Source organism: Lentinus tigrinus (assembly GCF_003813185.1).
Source record: "Lentinus tigrinus ALCF2SS1-7 unplaced genomic scaffold L226scaffold_33, whole genome shotgun sequence".
In the NCBI taxonomy this organism is placed as follows: Eukaryota; Fungi; Basidiomycota; class Agaricomycetes; order Polyporales; family Polyporaceae; genus Lentinus; species Lentinus tigrinus.
In genome coordinates, this window is record NW_027137942.1 from 83,174 (window position 1) to 98,303 (window position 15,130).

Here is a 15,130-nt window from a genome sequence, read left to right on the forward strand (position 1 = left end):
CCGAGCGTACCCGCACCAGACGGCCGGTAGCTCGAGGCTGACGAGTGCAGAACGCGGGTGCTCGGGGCGCACCTGCGGATTCGGGGCATATACGCTCCCGAGTCCCGAGTGAGCCGCTATGCTTACTACTAGTACTCACCAGGCTCGTCGTTCTCGAAGACTGCGTCCTATTAATTACGGAGAGTGAACCTTGCTCCTGCACGGAAGCAAAACCAAGTCTTAGCCGCGGGCTTCCCACCGGGCATAAGAGGCGCATGTGCACCGAACCGGCCGTCCCCAAAAAGGATCCCATCAGTCTTTCAGAGACGAATTCGAAACGTGTGCGCATCGGCGGCCAGACCCTCGAATCTTGGGCGATTGCGCAGATTTTCGTATCCAGACTCCGAGTCGTCGTTGCTTGAAAGTTGATCAAAGGGACTCCCATCGCGCCAGCCTATGAATATATGACGCTCCAGCGTCAGGCGATCCTATCTTCTCAATGTCATGCGATTGATGACATTGAACACGGACCCCGCTCGAGCCTCAGCGCCTCAGCTGCTTGGGGGAACTTCTTCTGATTGCGGCGCAGGACGCTCGTCCCGGTGCTGGTTCTAGTCCAAGTCCTGCACACTGACGGGCGGGTGGCACAGCGACTGTGCAGCAGCACGCGTTATGGGTCGTCGGCGGAGAAAGCGTCGAACGCACCGCACCATCCGAGGCCGACCGACGACTCTCTAATTAGATAGTCTCTCTCGCTCGGCAACGCCTGCCTCGCGGCCACGGCGTGGTTTTCATAGAGGGCCTGTCGAGAAAGCCGTGAACTCGTGGCTTGTGGACCGGCCGGGGCGCGCTTAGTAGTAAATACATAGGCAGGATGGATGCCGGATTTACGCTGCGAGGAGGGGGAGGAGGGGGATCATCTGATCCGCCCACGTGAGGCGGTAAGATATCCCAGACCTCCCAGGAGCAGCCAACTCGGCCCACGCGTGCGGGCGCATGAACACCGGAAGGCAGGCCTGGGAGCGGGAGGGAAATTCACCGTTCGCCGCGCTCGAGGGCGTCCGGCAGTATGTATGTAGCACCAGCGCATGAGGGTGAGAGGGCGGGAAGAGGAGAACAGGGAGAGCCGTAGGGTGGTGCGCTAGAAGCGACGTTGACGTCAAGCGCTGCGAACGCAAAAATTCCATGACATTGAACATTTGGGCCGTTTGGTATGGCCGCGGTCGTGCTCGGTACGTAAGGGATACATACGCAGACGTAGGAGAGTCGTTACTGCAAACGTAGTTTCAGAATCAGAGAAGGCGGGCAGGGGAGGCGGGTGGGAGCGTGGATGAGGTACAACCGCACGACGCACCTACAGACGAAGAGGGCGCCGCAGCGCGGGCCTCTCTACAGAGCCGGATCGGAGAGATACATACGTAACAGGGCATACAGAAGAAAGAAACGGAGAGGCGAGACGTCTCGCGCAACACGAGACCAGCGAGGTCGGCGCGGCATCGACAGCATGCATAAGCAATTCGTCGTATCGCCGCCTACCATCCGCCGGAGTCGTCGGGATATCGTACAGAGCGGCTGCGAACGACGAGCGTGTATGATTATAGAGTGGGAAGCCGGGAGTCAAGGAGAAACGAGAGCCCAGTGAGTTGAATCACCGGACAGTGCGCGTCAGGGCGGGGAGATAAGCGGAATAACGGCGAGCGTTCAAGACGGGAGCGAACCATATGGACAACTGTGGCTGAGGACGAAAACGAAGAAACCGCGCGTCTTGGGGAGACGCCGCGGGGGATTCTATGGAATGAAGTTGAGTTCGACCGAACCTACCGGGGCATACGAACGGGAGCGGGAGCGGATATACGGCCGTAGCGGGACGACTTCAACAATTAGAAGTCGTCCTGGCGACAGTGCACTGCCGGGAAAGCATAGGAGGAGAAGGCCTGCTCGGGAGCCCAAGTGTATGGAGGCTGCGCGGGACCGGCCGTACCAGTTGCAGTGCCAGGGTCGTTCCAGCACTCGCCGTAGATGGCACTCGACGCGGCATCAAACGCTTTCTCCATGACGCTGGGAGAACCAGGGGCGTCCACGTAATGGTAGACCTTGGTGAGCGGAGAGCTGATCGGCGAGGCCTGTTTGGGAAGGGGGCTCCCAGCCCAGCCTTCCAGGGAGGAGTAGGACGAAGGCGAAGGCGCAGAGGGGTACGCTTCTCCCATCATGTCCGAGATGCTCGTCGGAGAGCCGACCTCGGGGTCCTGGCACCAGCTGTACATCATGGGCGTAGCGATGGGCGAGGACGCAGGGCTGCTGAGGCCGTCACCGTCGGGCTCGAATTCGGGGAGAGGCGGGCTCGAGAAGGCACTGGCCGCAAAATTGTACGCGCCTACATCCACCTGCTGTCCGGGAGAAGTTTACGAATGGCAACGCCACCACAGTTAGGCGAACGTAAGGTGCGTGTGATCATGATGTACTCACGTCATTGACCCCGACGCCGCCGTCTGCGACCCGCGGAAGCACGAGAGGAGGCGCGGCCACACCTAGGTTGAATGACTGGATGGAAGACACGCTGTCTGCGGACGCGTGCCCTGTGCCCTCGCGTGACGCGACTCTGTCGAATCCCGTGCCTGGCATATTTCCGTGCGCAACCCCAACGTTGTCGAGACTTGCCGCGCGTGGGTAAGAGGACGGCCGGGCACTGAATGAGTCACGTCGAGGACCTGCGAAGGGTTGAAGTTCGGTAGGCGTCCGAGCGCGCGGCGCAGGAGCGGACGAGGAACGCTTAAACATCGCCGTAAGAGGCACCTTGAAACGTCCATCGACGGCAGAGCGAGGAGCGGGAGGTTTCACGTCCACGCATTCCGTGGAGATGACCAGAGGCGTGGAGGACGACATCTGCGGCACCACCATGGGCTGCTCTTTCACGTCCGCGTTTACGGTGACGCCATCGCGTACTCCATTCTGCACCTGCGGCACGCCGATGCTTGCAGCCTCGTCCTTGAGTTTGCGACCTCTTCCGACCTCGCAATCGTACTGCTCGACGGCGGTGGCGAGGTCGAGCCCCGTCTTTCCTGCAACGAGCAAATCGGCAATCTTGGCGCACCTCTTCTCGCGACTGCGTTCCTCTTTCTCGGACTGCCCTCGTCCCTTCCTATTGCTCCTCTTGCGTGGTCCGTCCTTGACCTTGGCAAGCGCGTTCGCCGCGGGCTTGAACCGCCAGTCAGGGTACTTCCTGCGGTGCTCCTGGAGCGCGACGATCGCCTTCGCCTCCCACTCTTCGCGTTCCTCGCGAGGCAGCGCCTTCCAGCACTTGCCTGGGAGACGAAAAACGCGTGAGACACGCGGCGTCCGCATGGCAGAGACGACGGCACGCACCTATGATTTTGGAGAGCGCGCTGTGGTTGCCCTCGATCTCCCCGGGGATGCGCTGGGCGCGGATGAATGAGGAGCGGAAGAGGATGAACGCATTCGGGGGGCGCGGGATGTAGGACGCGTCGCGCTTCTTGGCATGTGAGGACCGAGTGGGTGCGAGCATGGGCGTGCCTGGCGGCGAGTACATCGCCATCTCTGGGGCGGGCTCTTCGGCGGGCAGCTCTGCATTCGGGCCGCCGATGCTGTACGATATTGGCGGCAGCTGAGTAGCGAAAGTAAACGTCATAGGCGGGAGGGGCGCATCCACGAGCGGCGGCATGCCGTCTGCGAGGCGGAGGCAGTCAGTACGGCGCGTGTGATGGCCATATATAGAAGGTATACGCACCATCGTCGTCGAGCGGCATGTCCGGGGCTACGAGGGGCGGCAGCATCAAAGCAGATCAAAGCAGACTTCGGGAGGAATGGAGAGGCTGCAGCAGAGAGAGAGGTGGGAGAGGTGAGCGAGGCAGAGACGCGTAGAGGATCTCAGCAAGGGATCAGGCGGACCTAGAGCGTTGCACCCAAATATTCGCTGCCTTTATTCTCTTCTAGGCAACTGGGGCAGCCCTCGCGCCGGAAGCTGTTCCCAGACGGAAGGCGCAGTCAGGCGTGGCGTAGGCTTCCGTTGCCGTCCTTACGCTCGATGGCTAGGAAAACAGCTCCGGGAAAGGCTATCGCAGGACCCCAGGCAGAGTCAGTGGCAATGACGAGCTGGAGGCGGACAGCGAGCGTGCGCAAGAAGCAGGGACAGGCGGCCGGACATACTTGGAACCTGGCTATATGAACCCTCGCCTGCGTCCATATGCTCAGCCTCGAATCGATGGCCACCAGCTGTCTCCGCACATGAACGACGTTTTGTCTCCCCGCCTCCCATGACCGTCCTCATATTCGGCGGACCATTCCTCCTGCATCAGCCGGGACCCGGGGAACGCGCCTCCGGAACGAAACGAAAGAAATACTCACCTGGACCTTGGCGGCTCCAGGTGCGCACAGCCAACCCGGGATATCGATACGGGATTCGAGAGGGCGTCGCATGACAGACTGCTCCGCGGCCACGCTGCAGACATATCACTCAATCGCGGAATGCCTCTCCTGCTTTTTGCGGAGCCTGCCTCGAGGTGAAGGTACAGACAGACAGATAGGGAAGAATGAGCAGTACGAGGCAATGCGGTGGCACCAGGCTTGCCAACGCAGCGTGTTTCTCGCCTCCCCCGGCGCGTCAGACGCCCGCCCGAGCGGTGCCAGGGGGCTCTCCTGCCTCCGTCCCGGTCCTCCGTCGCGTCTCTTGCACTCAACGGCCATCCTCCTGAACAGCCAAACGCAAACTGTCTGCGTCATTCGCTGTGTCTACCGCCTTGCTGATGCCCGGAGTCTCTCTGATCCTTGGAACTTGCGGTCAGAACATATGTTCATCTCCTCCTCGCTTCCGCTCGTGCCGACCATTCATGCTCGCAACCTGGCCGACCTCCACACTCGGTCCGTTGTTCCTACTCGTAACCATCGTCGAAAATTTCGCTCCACCAGCAGGCTCATCTCATCCAGCAGGATCCGCAGTGATTAACATCGGTCAGCCCGGGCAAACGACGCGAAGACAGTCTGCCCCACCAGGGACATCATCTGCACAGGTACGCTGAAAATACGTCCGGCATCCCACCAGCACTTTGCCACAACCACGCCTCGAGGCAGCTTTTCCGGCCACTGCCTGCTCATGGTCACGTAGATGTCCGGTTCTTGCTCCGGCTACTAGCTGTCTGTCGTCTGATTTGCATCCGTCCTCGCTCGACGTCGGGGATCTCGTGCTCCCGCTCCGCCCGCATCTGTCTGTATATCTTCAGCGGTCCTCGGACGGACGCTCGCTTTCTGTCAAAATTCGGACCGGAGCATCCCAGGTGCGCCTGTAACCACATTCATCCACCACGGCGCGCACTGTTCCGCCACATGACGGTTTGGTGGCACCGCCCTCGACAGGGTCCACGTCCGGTAAGTTCGTGCTACGCGCTCTATCACGTTCTCAAAATCAGCGTGGCACGATGGTGGTCTGGTCAGACGACTCGGAATATACGGCACGGGTTTCCGTGCACTTTTGCGGACGTATGGAAGCGATTAGAGAGCGTTGTGCAGCGTTGGCAGGGGACCAACTACGATGGTATGTGTGCGTTTCACGACCCCGCTCTTCTCCGAGCCAGGACGATCTCCGTGCACGCGTTGCCTTGGCCATGACGCAAGATAATAAGCGATCTTGGGCGTTCCATGCTGTACTGGTCCGAATGGAGGGGACCGCCCGAGCTCGTGTCTGAGTGTCTGCGCGCGTCCCGTTACGTCCGTATCGCACGAAAGTCTGAGCGTTCTCAGCTGTCCGAGCGCACCCCATTACGTGACACATTTCCCCACAACTTCTGAACAGCGTCTTCCCCTCCGACGCGCAGAAATCAGAGCATCGAACCCAGCGACGGACATGCGACGATGCCTTTCCTCCGCGCCGTGTCGGGCACAACTTCTGCCTTCCACTCGCCATCTCCGGCGGCGGGTGTCGTGGGCGCTCCGTGTGTACGACATCGGTCCGAGGCGCCGAGTGATCATGTGAGTGGGCGCCTGGTGAATCGAACGGACGCGTCACGGTCGCGTAGCGGTCTTCCCAGACTCTCGTGTGCAGCCGTTACAACGTGTCCAAAGTGGCCGCCATAGCTCTTGCGTGTATTTTCAGTATTTCTGTCATTCGGAAGGTCATACGTGAGCTAAGCTTCGGCTAGCTCGGAGCTACACCACATCCTTGGGTACGTCCAGAACATCGCACATCAAGTTACTGACCTGCAGAGTTACAGTTCCGTCATGTGCGAGAGCTCCTGCTAGGTCCGTGCGCACAGCAATGCCATGGTACTCGCTCTACTACCTTGGGAACGAACTTGTCTTCGAACCTTCGTCCCTGGAATGCAGGATGATCCGGGAGCGGTACTGCGACTTCCCCGCAGCGGTCGAGCTTCAGCTCCCGAAACCCTAAACTTCAACATGGCACCCAAGAAGAGACACGTCGCGCCTCCTAGCTTCATGGCCATTGGACGCACTCGTTCTCGACGCCTGGTGCACCGAGTTCCCCTTTGTTCCCCATAGAGCACAGAGTCAAGGTGACGTCCTGCCCCCGATGTCGAGCCTGCGTCGTGCTTCCATTCCTCCTTCCTATAGTCCCTCCCTTTGTGCCGGGCCTTCGCGCCTGCGTTGAGAGCTCAAGCATGAGCCGGACCCTCGAACGCCACAGTGTGCAGGATGACTCGAGCTCCTGTGTGTGTCCTGACTTGTGTCCCAGATTCAGGTGACAGTGGCAACGAAACGAGAAATGTATTGCGTGGAGACAGAACAGCGATGCAAGATACAGACAGCACGACACGATCGCGAGAGACCCTCGAAAGCCCAAATCAAGCACACAAACACACTGCCCAAACGAGACGTCGAAGCACGTTCTCCTCATCCCTCTCCTGTCCCCAGCGCGCCACGTCAAGTGACAAGTTGATTCAAACCGCAATGCCACGTCTGCGCCTATGGCCATGGCTATGGGGGCGGCCCCAAGAACAGCATGAAGCCGTCACCATCCCCAGCAGGCGCGAGCCCGCGGAAATACGTCGAATCCCCGAGGTAGTCCACCCGCCGCAGACCGTCATCCTCCGGCGGCACCACCCCGCCCACAGGAAGCCGCAGGCGCCGCTTGTATGCGTGGGCCACTATCGTCTGGCGGTCCTCCGAAAGCTCGTCCACCTCCTCCTGGAACATGCGCTCCTCAAAGTTCGCAAGCACCGCGTGCAGCACGTCCGCCACCTGCACAACCAGCCGCTCGTGGTGCGCAATCACCGTGACCGGCCACCGGAAGACGGGATTCGGGTCCCCCGCCAGCGCACTGATCTTCAGACTGGGCACCCCGGGGTACGTCGCAGGCTGTGCGCCGTTGGGGCCGTCGAGGTAGAAGTCGACGAGCGCCGCAGGCGCGCGCCGTTCAAAAGGAGCAGTCGCGCTGGTGCTGGGGCCAGCGCTCGTGCTCATCACGTTCATGCTGATGGTCGGGCCGAATTCCGGCCCTCCCGCTCCCAGCAAGATGTCCGCTGCGCGGTAGCGCAGATCGAAGTGCAGTGGGGGCCGCCCCACGAGCTTGTGCTGCAGGAACGGGTTGAGCTGCAGCGCCTCGGGCGGGAGCTCGAGCGATTCCACTTGTGGGGTCGGCCAGAGGTCCGGGCGCGGCGGCAGCGATGGGTGCTCGACGCGCGGGACCCACCGCTCGGGGTGCAGCGTCCCGTCTGGGTCGCGCAGGGTGGCGATCATCGCGTCCACCTGCGGCGGGCTGAGCTCCCGTGGGGGGTTCAATGGAGCTGGGCTGGCGTCAGCGTCGAGCCCGATTGCAGATTGGCCAACCGGGAGAGGTACGTACTTGCGTTGTGCACGAACATGCCCCACGGCCGGTCGATGTACGGGCGCGCCCACATGCCGTACGCCCTCCACTGTGCTGGCGTGACCTCGCGGGCTGCTGTGTATGGCCAATCCGACACGTCGAGTTCTGCTTCAGCCTCTTCCGCCTCTGTGCGGCTTCGTCCTGGTGGGTTGGTCAAGCTTTACGTCAATTACGCCGATCCCCAACACTGCAGTCAGGCTTTGGGGCCCGCGGCTCTCGCGCATCGCAAGATTGGGCCCCAGAAGTCTGCACGACAAATATGAACAGAGAAGGGACGTGCACGCACTGAAGAGCCTCTTCGGGTGAAGCAGCGACAACCACGATTTTGGCCGATCCCCGCTGCCGCCGCCATCCACGCTTCTGTGGCCAGTGATTGTGTAACTGTAACTGTTCCTTCGCATGCCTGATGCTGCCCGTCCTAGCTCGGGTTCTGGTTCTCGACTCCGGACGTGACGCTCTCTTTGCACTTGACTTTCGCGGCCGCTTCTCCATACCTGTCGCGCTTCTGGTGCCTGCTCGCGTGGCCCGCCGGCAATGTGCAGCGAGTGTCTTCCTGCGCTGCGAGCAGGCGCCGTGCCCGTGCCCACCCCCATGCCTATGCCCATACCCATGCCTATTGGCGCCCCGTTCCCCAAAGCAACTCCCCTTGCTTCTGCTGTTCCTGCCCCTGTCACTGTGGCAGCCCGCGGACGCGCGTGCGCAAAGGAAGAGAGCAGGTCATCTCCGCCCGCGGGCTGCGAATACGAATACGACTGCGACTGCGACTGCGAGTGCCTATGCAGCATACGCTGGCCTTCCGCCCTCTTCTCCTCGTCTCCGCCTCCTCCTCCTCCGCTCCCGTACGTGTACCTCCGTCTTGCGCGAGCCCTGGGCGGCAGCACCGGGCGCTGCGTCTGCGTCTGTATGTGTGTCTGTGTTTGTGCAGTGTATATCTGCCTGGGGGCGGCCCCAGCAGATGATCTGCTGCTGCGACTCGGAGGCTGCTCGCCCGGGAGCGGGAACAGCCCGCGCATCTCTGGGGAGGGCACCCACGACCGCCGAAAATCGACCGTGTGCTGCGTGCGCCACGCGTTCGGCGGTGGGCCGCGGTGCTGCTGCCACCCGTCGTGGTACATATGAGCTTGTGCAAGCGATATTGAGATGGGGGCGTGCGCGTTTGGCGTTTGGGTTTTTTTTTACGTCTATGCGCTCCTCGGCACTCGTAACTCCGAATCGAGTCTGCGTCTGGGTCGAATAGGGGAGATAGGGTGAGTGCCGGGTTGGACTCAGGACTTAGAGCTCAGGAGGAGCGAAGATCGCCGTGATGTGCTGAATCTGGGCCGCGGGGATCTGGCAAATGCCTGAGAATCCGAGGTGTGTGCGGCGCGGGTGGGACTGGGATACGTGATACGTGTGAGAGTGCGCGGCGGGAGGACACAGTGCGGTGCGAGTGCTGATGGTGGTAGTCGGGGTGGGGAGAGAGCGAGAGAGAGAGGGGGGAGCGGAAGAGAGACGTGCAGAGGTGCGCTCAGACCCCCCAGAGGCTGCACAACGCGGTGCAGGGCTTGTGCACAGCCGGCTGGGCAGAGTAGAGGTGTCCTAGGGCCCACAGAGGAAAGTCTGCACTATCGGCTATATCAGCCACGCGCTCTGCCTTGTCGCAGGGCGAGGGCGAGGCGGGTGGGAATTCCCGGCCAAGAAGCTCGCGGGGCCGTGCTTGTTCCCGTTTTGGAAGCCCTTGAGTTTCGGGAATGAAGCGTTTGTCTCCGTAACCACCGCTTGTGTGCTGCTATGTTTCTGTGTCGTAGTGTACGTCATGAACTGCTTGTTGATAATTATCGTCCGAGTGATGCTCGCGTATAACCACGTTGAAGGACACGCTGAACTTCAGGGAAGAACCCAAGCGCCCCGAAGCACGTGACCGTGGCGATTCATTACACGCGTTCGCAGCGACGCGCCTCCGCGTGCAAGCCGCGTGCAGTTCGTGGACGTCATCCCAGAGACATCGACTTTGCTACATTGTCTGCAGTGAATACTCGACGACAGATATTACGCAGACTGCGCCGTACCCCCAAACGAAGCCTGGTGAACGTGGCAGCCTATGTGTCCTCGCTCTTGAGCTTGAGTGGGGCGAGGAATGTTCCGCCCGCGTCCCCAGCGTCGGCAGCCTGCTCCTCAGCCTCGGCGACCACCGCACCCAGCTCCTCCTCCTTGGCGCCCTTTTTCTCCTTCAGCCACCGCTTGAGGACACACTCGCCCTTTCCGCCGCTATTTCCCTTGCAGCCCTTGCATCGGCGGCCATGGCCGACCATGAGGACGTGCAAGCCGAACTTGAGGTCGTTGGGAATCATGAGGTCAAGGTGCGCTTGCGCTGTCACCCTGTCCGCCTTGGGCGGCACCCACCCCAGCAGGCGCGACAGCCGGAAGACGTGCGTGTCGACGGGGAAGGACGAGCGGCCGAGGCAGAAGAGCAGCACGCAGGAGGCCGTCTTGGGGCCCACGCCGTCGTACGACACGAGCTCAGCCATCGCCTCCTCGTCCGTCGCGGTAGTGGGAGCTGCTCTGGCCTTGCCCTTCTCTTCCGCCTTCACGTTCACGCCGGCGACCGGGACCCCAGCGAGGTGCTGCAGTGAGTAACCGCCATGTCGCTCGCGCACCTCCCGCAGGACGTTCTGTATCACGCCCGCCTTCTTGTTCGCCAGCCCGCCAGTCTTGATGGCCTCGACGACGTCCTGCCTCTTCGCCAGCGCGATGGCCGCAAAGTTGTTGCGCCCAAACGCCGCGTCGAGCCCGCGCTTCGCCGCGGTCGAGTTGCGCGAGGACGTGTTCTGGCTGAGGATCGTGCCGATGAGCGACTCGAGCACGTTCGGCACGCTCCCGCACGTGCCCGCAGAGTTGTTGGCCTCTGACGCGGGGCGCGGCCGTGAGGCGAGGTCGGGGTGCGTTGCGGATAGGAGCGCGTGCACCTGCGCGGCCTCGGTGGGCGTTGGGTGGGCAAAGGCTGGGAACGGGGAGGTGACAGAGTGCGAAGCTAGCAGTTTAAGCTTTTTGGCTCGGTGGGTAGATGAGAGATCTGTCGCTGTCGCTGTGGTTGCTGTCGCTGCGTCACCGCTGGCTCCGAGCGGTGGGATCGACGGTGAGCATGGACGCTTCAACTTCGGCGGCATTTTGTATCTCACACGGAGACGTTGTATTTGGCGGTACCGACAGACGGCAGAAGTTATTGCGAGTGTAAACAGGCTGTATAGTGTTTCTTAACCTCGCAAGGGAAGGGTTTGCCTGGAGGAGATGGAAGTTAGCGGAGAAGGAACGAGTCGCTAGCCTGGGCAAAGTGAGGCAGCCCACGTGGCATTTGCTTCCGCTCACCATTTATGGCAGGTGCCCCCGCATTCCAGGGCAAGAGACGCCCGCAATCTCGATCTCGTCGACGTCACCGCGTTTGCCATCGTCCTCAGCAGTCGACGCACCTTGCTCAGGACCACCATGACCCCCTTGCCCTCCGACAGTTCTCGTGATCTCCCTATCCCGGTTGTATGCGTGCTACTCTATCTGATATTATCTCAAATGAACGGAACATATGCGTCCGCAGGTTAGTCTCGCATCCGTGTATCCTGGATAGGGTATGGCCTTGTGTCTATCCCGAACGGCAAGAACACCCAGTTACGGTCACTCTTCCCCTCCCCGCGCATGCCGAGCCACACCACTTACACCATCCTTGGAAGGACGTTAGTCAAGGCTATCCACGCGTATAGGCGAGTCGTCATCTTCTTGGACCCGTTACGTGATCGAGCGCGCCGGATTTCCAGCAGCGAACCTCCCACCTATCTCGTACATCTCGGTATCTACGCGCAATCGCGTACCGCCCATATATCCCTCTACTCGTACGTATGCATATGGCGACGGCCACGAAATGAAGTGCATCCTGGATATCCCCGGTGCGTTCTGTGATCCGGGACCCCACACGGTCCACCCCACTGGCTATGGGTGCACCGAGAGACGCTATACTGTGATGGGGAGGAGATGGGGTATCCGTACGGACGATGCCTATGATGATGGATGGATGTCCGAATCCGATGGATGGATGCTGCTGCGATGGGGATGGGCCATCCATCGGCACAGCGGGTCGGAAGCTTGAAGGTTAATGTCTCACTTGGCTTCCGTGCGCACTTCCCTCGCCGGCACAGGGTCCAAGCATGCGGTGACGAGTGCGCCGTCCACACCTTCCGTCCCCGAAGTCCCATACGTGCTGTAGCTACGCGGTGATCAGTGGCAGATACTGTGCTGACAGTTTTGCCTCCGCAAGCCAGTTGCCTCACACCGTTGTCGTTCCTGCAACGTGCTTGGACCCTGGGATTGGCAGTGTCGCTTCGCACAACGTGGCGACATTGACCCTTCTGCAGCGCGTGGCTTCATTCCCTCGGCACCGCACTACGTATCCCCCCACGGACGTCACCTGGCGCTGCGCGTTGAAGGGTTGAGAAACGCAAGAAGGCGCTCCTCTTCACGATCCATGTGCCGGACGAGTGAGGACGAGTGAGTGTGGCCAACCGTGTCCTCGCGGCCGGCGGCGGAGGCTGATAATCGGCAAATCGCGATCACGATCGTCGTGCACACACGGGACGATGATGCATATGATTCTCTCCCAGGGCGCCTGGTGGTTGGCAAAACGATGCGCGGCGAGGGCGGTGCACGACGGACGACGCGTATGTCGCCGCGGAAGCAATCCGCTCGTACTACGCGGGGCACATTCCCTGCGGCCGCCTGGTGTTCGGTCAATGTGACGGCGTACGGACAGTGCGTGCGCAGTGCGTTGGCTATACCATGAACGCACCTCATGAGCTCGTATCCTGCTATGTTCCGAATCCGGATGAGACCAGTGGCCGTTCGATCACCTTCATATCCACTTATACACGACGCAGGTAGCGTTAGCGCAGCGGACGGTCCCTGTGACATGTCTTTACTTTTCCAGTACCAAAGACGAATACCGACAAAATACGGAAACCGCAGCGGATCGATGCGCCAGGCGTACCACAAACGACGAAGGAACGGGCGACGGCCTGCCGAGGGGTTATCGCAGCTATCAACGATCGCGCGTCCGAGCTAGGACACCCCGGGACGACACAGGCGGACAGCTGCCCAGGTGCTGAGCGCTGGGTGCTCGGAGGAAAGGAAGGAACAGAGAGGTGCGCTCACATGGCTCCTAGCGGCGCAGGCGGAGGGCGCATCATCAGATGATCCCCCTCCGCCTGCGCGATGAGATACGGGAAATTAGATAGCGGTAGTGGAGGTGGATGGATGGGACGGATGGGCGGATGGCCATGGGATCGCTGGCGGTGGCGACATGCCGGTATGGAACTTGGTCCCTTGCGTCCTGGCAGATGGCAGCAGAGCTTCAGGCTTCAGGTATCAGGCATCAGACTGGGAGGAGCTAAGCTATCCGAGCCACCGCTTACGGTGACGTGTTGTGTGTGTCTTTGCTCTCTTGGGGGGTCTGAATTCGTCCACACGTCAGCACGGGACCTGCGCGTGCGGGGAGGGGCAACGTGCACGCTAGCGGGGATCAGTTGCTAGGCAAATGATACTCGAAACGGAACGGAAGCAGGCATAGCTGCTCCGACTCCCCGAGCTCCGAATCCCGAGCCCAATCCATCCCATCACCTCCGCCGTGCCGTATGCCATATACGGATGCGCTTCGTAGACTGTGACATCGCCGGTGCAGGCGCTGTGGCCGCCCTCGGGTGCCGTGCAAGTGCAAGTACCCTGCGCCCTGCCCCGGACTCGCGTGAGCGGGGACGTGCGTCGTGTATCATCTTCAGGGGAAGATTTCGCTGCTGCGAATAACGATATGTCGCACGAACGTTGATCACGGTATGAGCTCGTTTCTGAAGCTTCGCGCGCGTTCGCACACAGCCCAACAGTTCCGTTGGCCGGGATGTGGGACTCTTCGGGCCCTCGGACGTACGTGAGCAGTAGCACTCAGGGGAGAAAGTTCGCAAAACATGTCTCGTGAGCGGTGGGCGTAGATGTTCCGGCTGTGCGCGCAGACAAGATTCTAGGTTCAAAACTTGCGCGCTCCCACCCCCACTGCTCGCGCTGGCATTCACGGCCGCATTCGTGCGTGCATTGCGGGTGTGGGCAGGCCGCAGAATCACCCACAACAGATAGACATGGAGAGATGGCGATGGGTGCGAGGAGATCCGGGGCCCCATACACGGCGCGGAGGATCCGAACTCAGGGCCCCAGCTCTGACATGCGCAATGGGATGGGACCGACGGGGATGACATGGGCAGGGACCTGAGGACCAGGTCGGCCATCTGAACATGATGCATGGCTCCCTGCGGACGCAGTCTCCAAACGGCATGCTCAATGCTGCCATATCCGTTCCAGCGATGCCTCGAGGCAACTCGCTAGGAAGCCGTACCGGACTCGGAGTGAGGCTGGGTGGCAGATGTGGCTCGCTTGCGCTCGCTCCGTTCTGCGATATGTGTATCTGGCGGCGGCATTGGAATCTGCTGCCGTTTGCTGCTGATCCGGATAGCCAGCGCCCTTGGCCCAGTGCGCGTCGCATTGCGCCCCGTCCCGCATGGCACGGCGTCCAGATGGTCCGGGGGAGATCCTGGATGTCACGCTGCGTCCACGCTCAGGCCCGGTGCTCCGGGTCGGAAGTCACGCGCAAGTCTTGTCTGCCGCGGGGCGTGCGAGAGGGGCTCGGGGTCGGGGTCGGTGGCGCGCGCGGCGGAGGTAGCGTCGCAGAAACCAGAAGAGGGAGGGCGGGAGGCGGGAGAGTCTTGTGCGAGTGGGAAGGGCCGTCGGACTCGCCCTCCGCGTCGATCTGCAACACGATCGACAAGCCCACACACATCGCTCACTCTCCGCTGCCCCAGCTGCCTCCTGCCATATCTGGCACCCGATTGCCAGGGGTTAACCTCCCATATCTGGGACACTTGCGCGCGCTCGCAGCGGGCGGCTGCGGGGCTGAATATCCGGGAGCGCTGGGCTGGGAAGTTGGCCAGAAACGAGCGGAGTGGAACAAGAAGTCGAGATAGTCCGACATCATCCCCCCGGTCTCCCATGAGTCAATCACACCCGCCGCCCGCACGACACGAATCCGTACGTCGTCGCATGCAGTCATTTACGAAAACAGCCAGCACGAGGCGTTCGGTACGCAGCGGTCGGCCTGCACGTCACCCCACGCGCCGGGCTGTGCGCGCCATGGTCCTCGTTCAGCCTGCCTCCTTCGGCAGGCCTGTCGTTCGTCGTTCAAGTTCCCGTTCCCGCCACCGCTCGATGGGGGCTGCCTGACTCGCCGTGTGCGCTCGCCACGCCCGGGCGCGAAACGGG

General features: G+C 61.4%; 6 protein-coding genes across 6 annotated transcripts; 2 read left to right on the top strand and 4 right to left on the bottom strand.

Annotated features, from left to right (window-relative positions):
• Positions 1-1,859: 1,859 nt before the first annotated feature.
• On the bottom strand, positions 1,860-3,743 carry L226DRAFT_574349 (uncharacterized protein; the record flags this gene model as incomplete). Its single annotated transcript, XM_067685020.1, has 4 exons — positions 1,860-2,366; positions 2,446-3,281; positions 3,343-3,663; positions 3,725-3,743. The coding sequence occupies 4 exons, from the start codon at positions 3,741-3,743 to the stop codon at positions 1,860-1,862; spliced, it is 1,683 nt and encodes a 560-aa protein (XP_067531466.1).
• Positions 3,744-6,535: 2,792 nt separating this feature from the next.
• L226DRAFT_216756 (uncharacterized protein) lies at positions 6,536-8,221 on the bottom strand. Its single transcript, XM_067672963.1, has 2 exons — positions 7,790-8,221; positions 6,536-7,730 (listed from the first exon to the last, which is right to left on the bottom strand). The coding sequence occupies exons 1-2, from the start codon at positions 7,842-7,844 to the stop codon at positions 6,922-6,924; spliced, it is 864 nt and encodes a 287-aa protein (XP_067531467.1). The 5' UTR covers positions 7,845-8,221; the 3' UTR covers positions 6,536-6,921.
• Positions 8,222-9,175, top strand: L226DRAFT_216755 (uncharacterized protein). The gene has a single exon (XM_067672962.1). It carries the CDS (start codon positions 8,345-8,347, stop codon positions 8,927-8,929), a length of 585 nt encoding a protein of 194 aa, XP_067531468.1. The 5' UTR covers positions 8,222-8,344; the 3' UTR covers positions 8,930-9,175.
• A 607-nt stretch (positions 9,176-9,782) lies between these two features.
• Positions 9,783-11,078, bottom strand: L226DRAFT_538495 (DNA glycosylase). The gene has a single exon (XM_067681508.1). The coding sequence runs from the start codon at positions 10,954-10,956 to the stop codon at positions 9,889-9,891; it is 1,068 nt and encodes a 355-aa protein (XP_067531469.1). The 5' UTR covers positions 10,957-11,078; the 3' UTR covers positions 9,783-9,888.
• A 1,056-nt stretch (positions 11,079-12,134) lies between these two features.
• Positions 12,135-13,108, bottom strand: L226DRAFT_216796 (uncharacterized protein). Its single transcript, XM_067672964.1, has one exon. The coding sequence runs from the start codon at positions 12,740-12,742 to the stop codon at positions 12,239-12,241; it is 504 nt and encodes a 167-aa protein (XP_067531470.1). The 5' UTR covers positions 12,743-13,108; the 3' UTR covers positions 12,135-12,238.
• A 626-nt stretch (positions 13,109-13,734) lies between these two features.
• L226DRAFT_217057 (uncharacterized protein) lies at positions 13,735-15,101 on the top strand. Its single transcript, XM_067672965.1, has one exon. It carries the CDS (start codon positions 14,110-14,112, stop codon positions 14,833-14,835), a length of 726 nt encoding a protein of 241 aa, XP_067531471.1. The 5' UTR covers positions 13,735-14,109; the 3' UTR covers positions 14,836-15,101.
• The last annotated feature ends 29 nt before the right edge of the window (positions 15,102-15,130 follow it).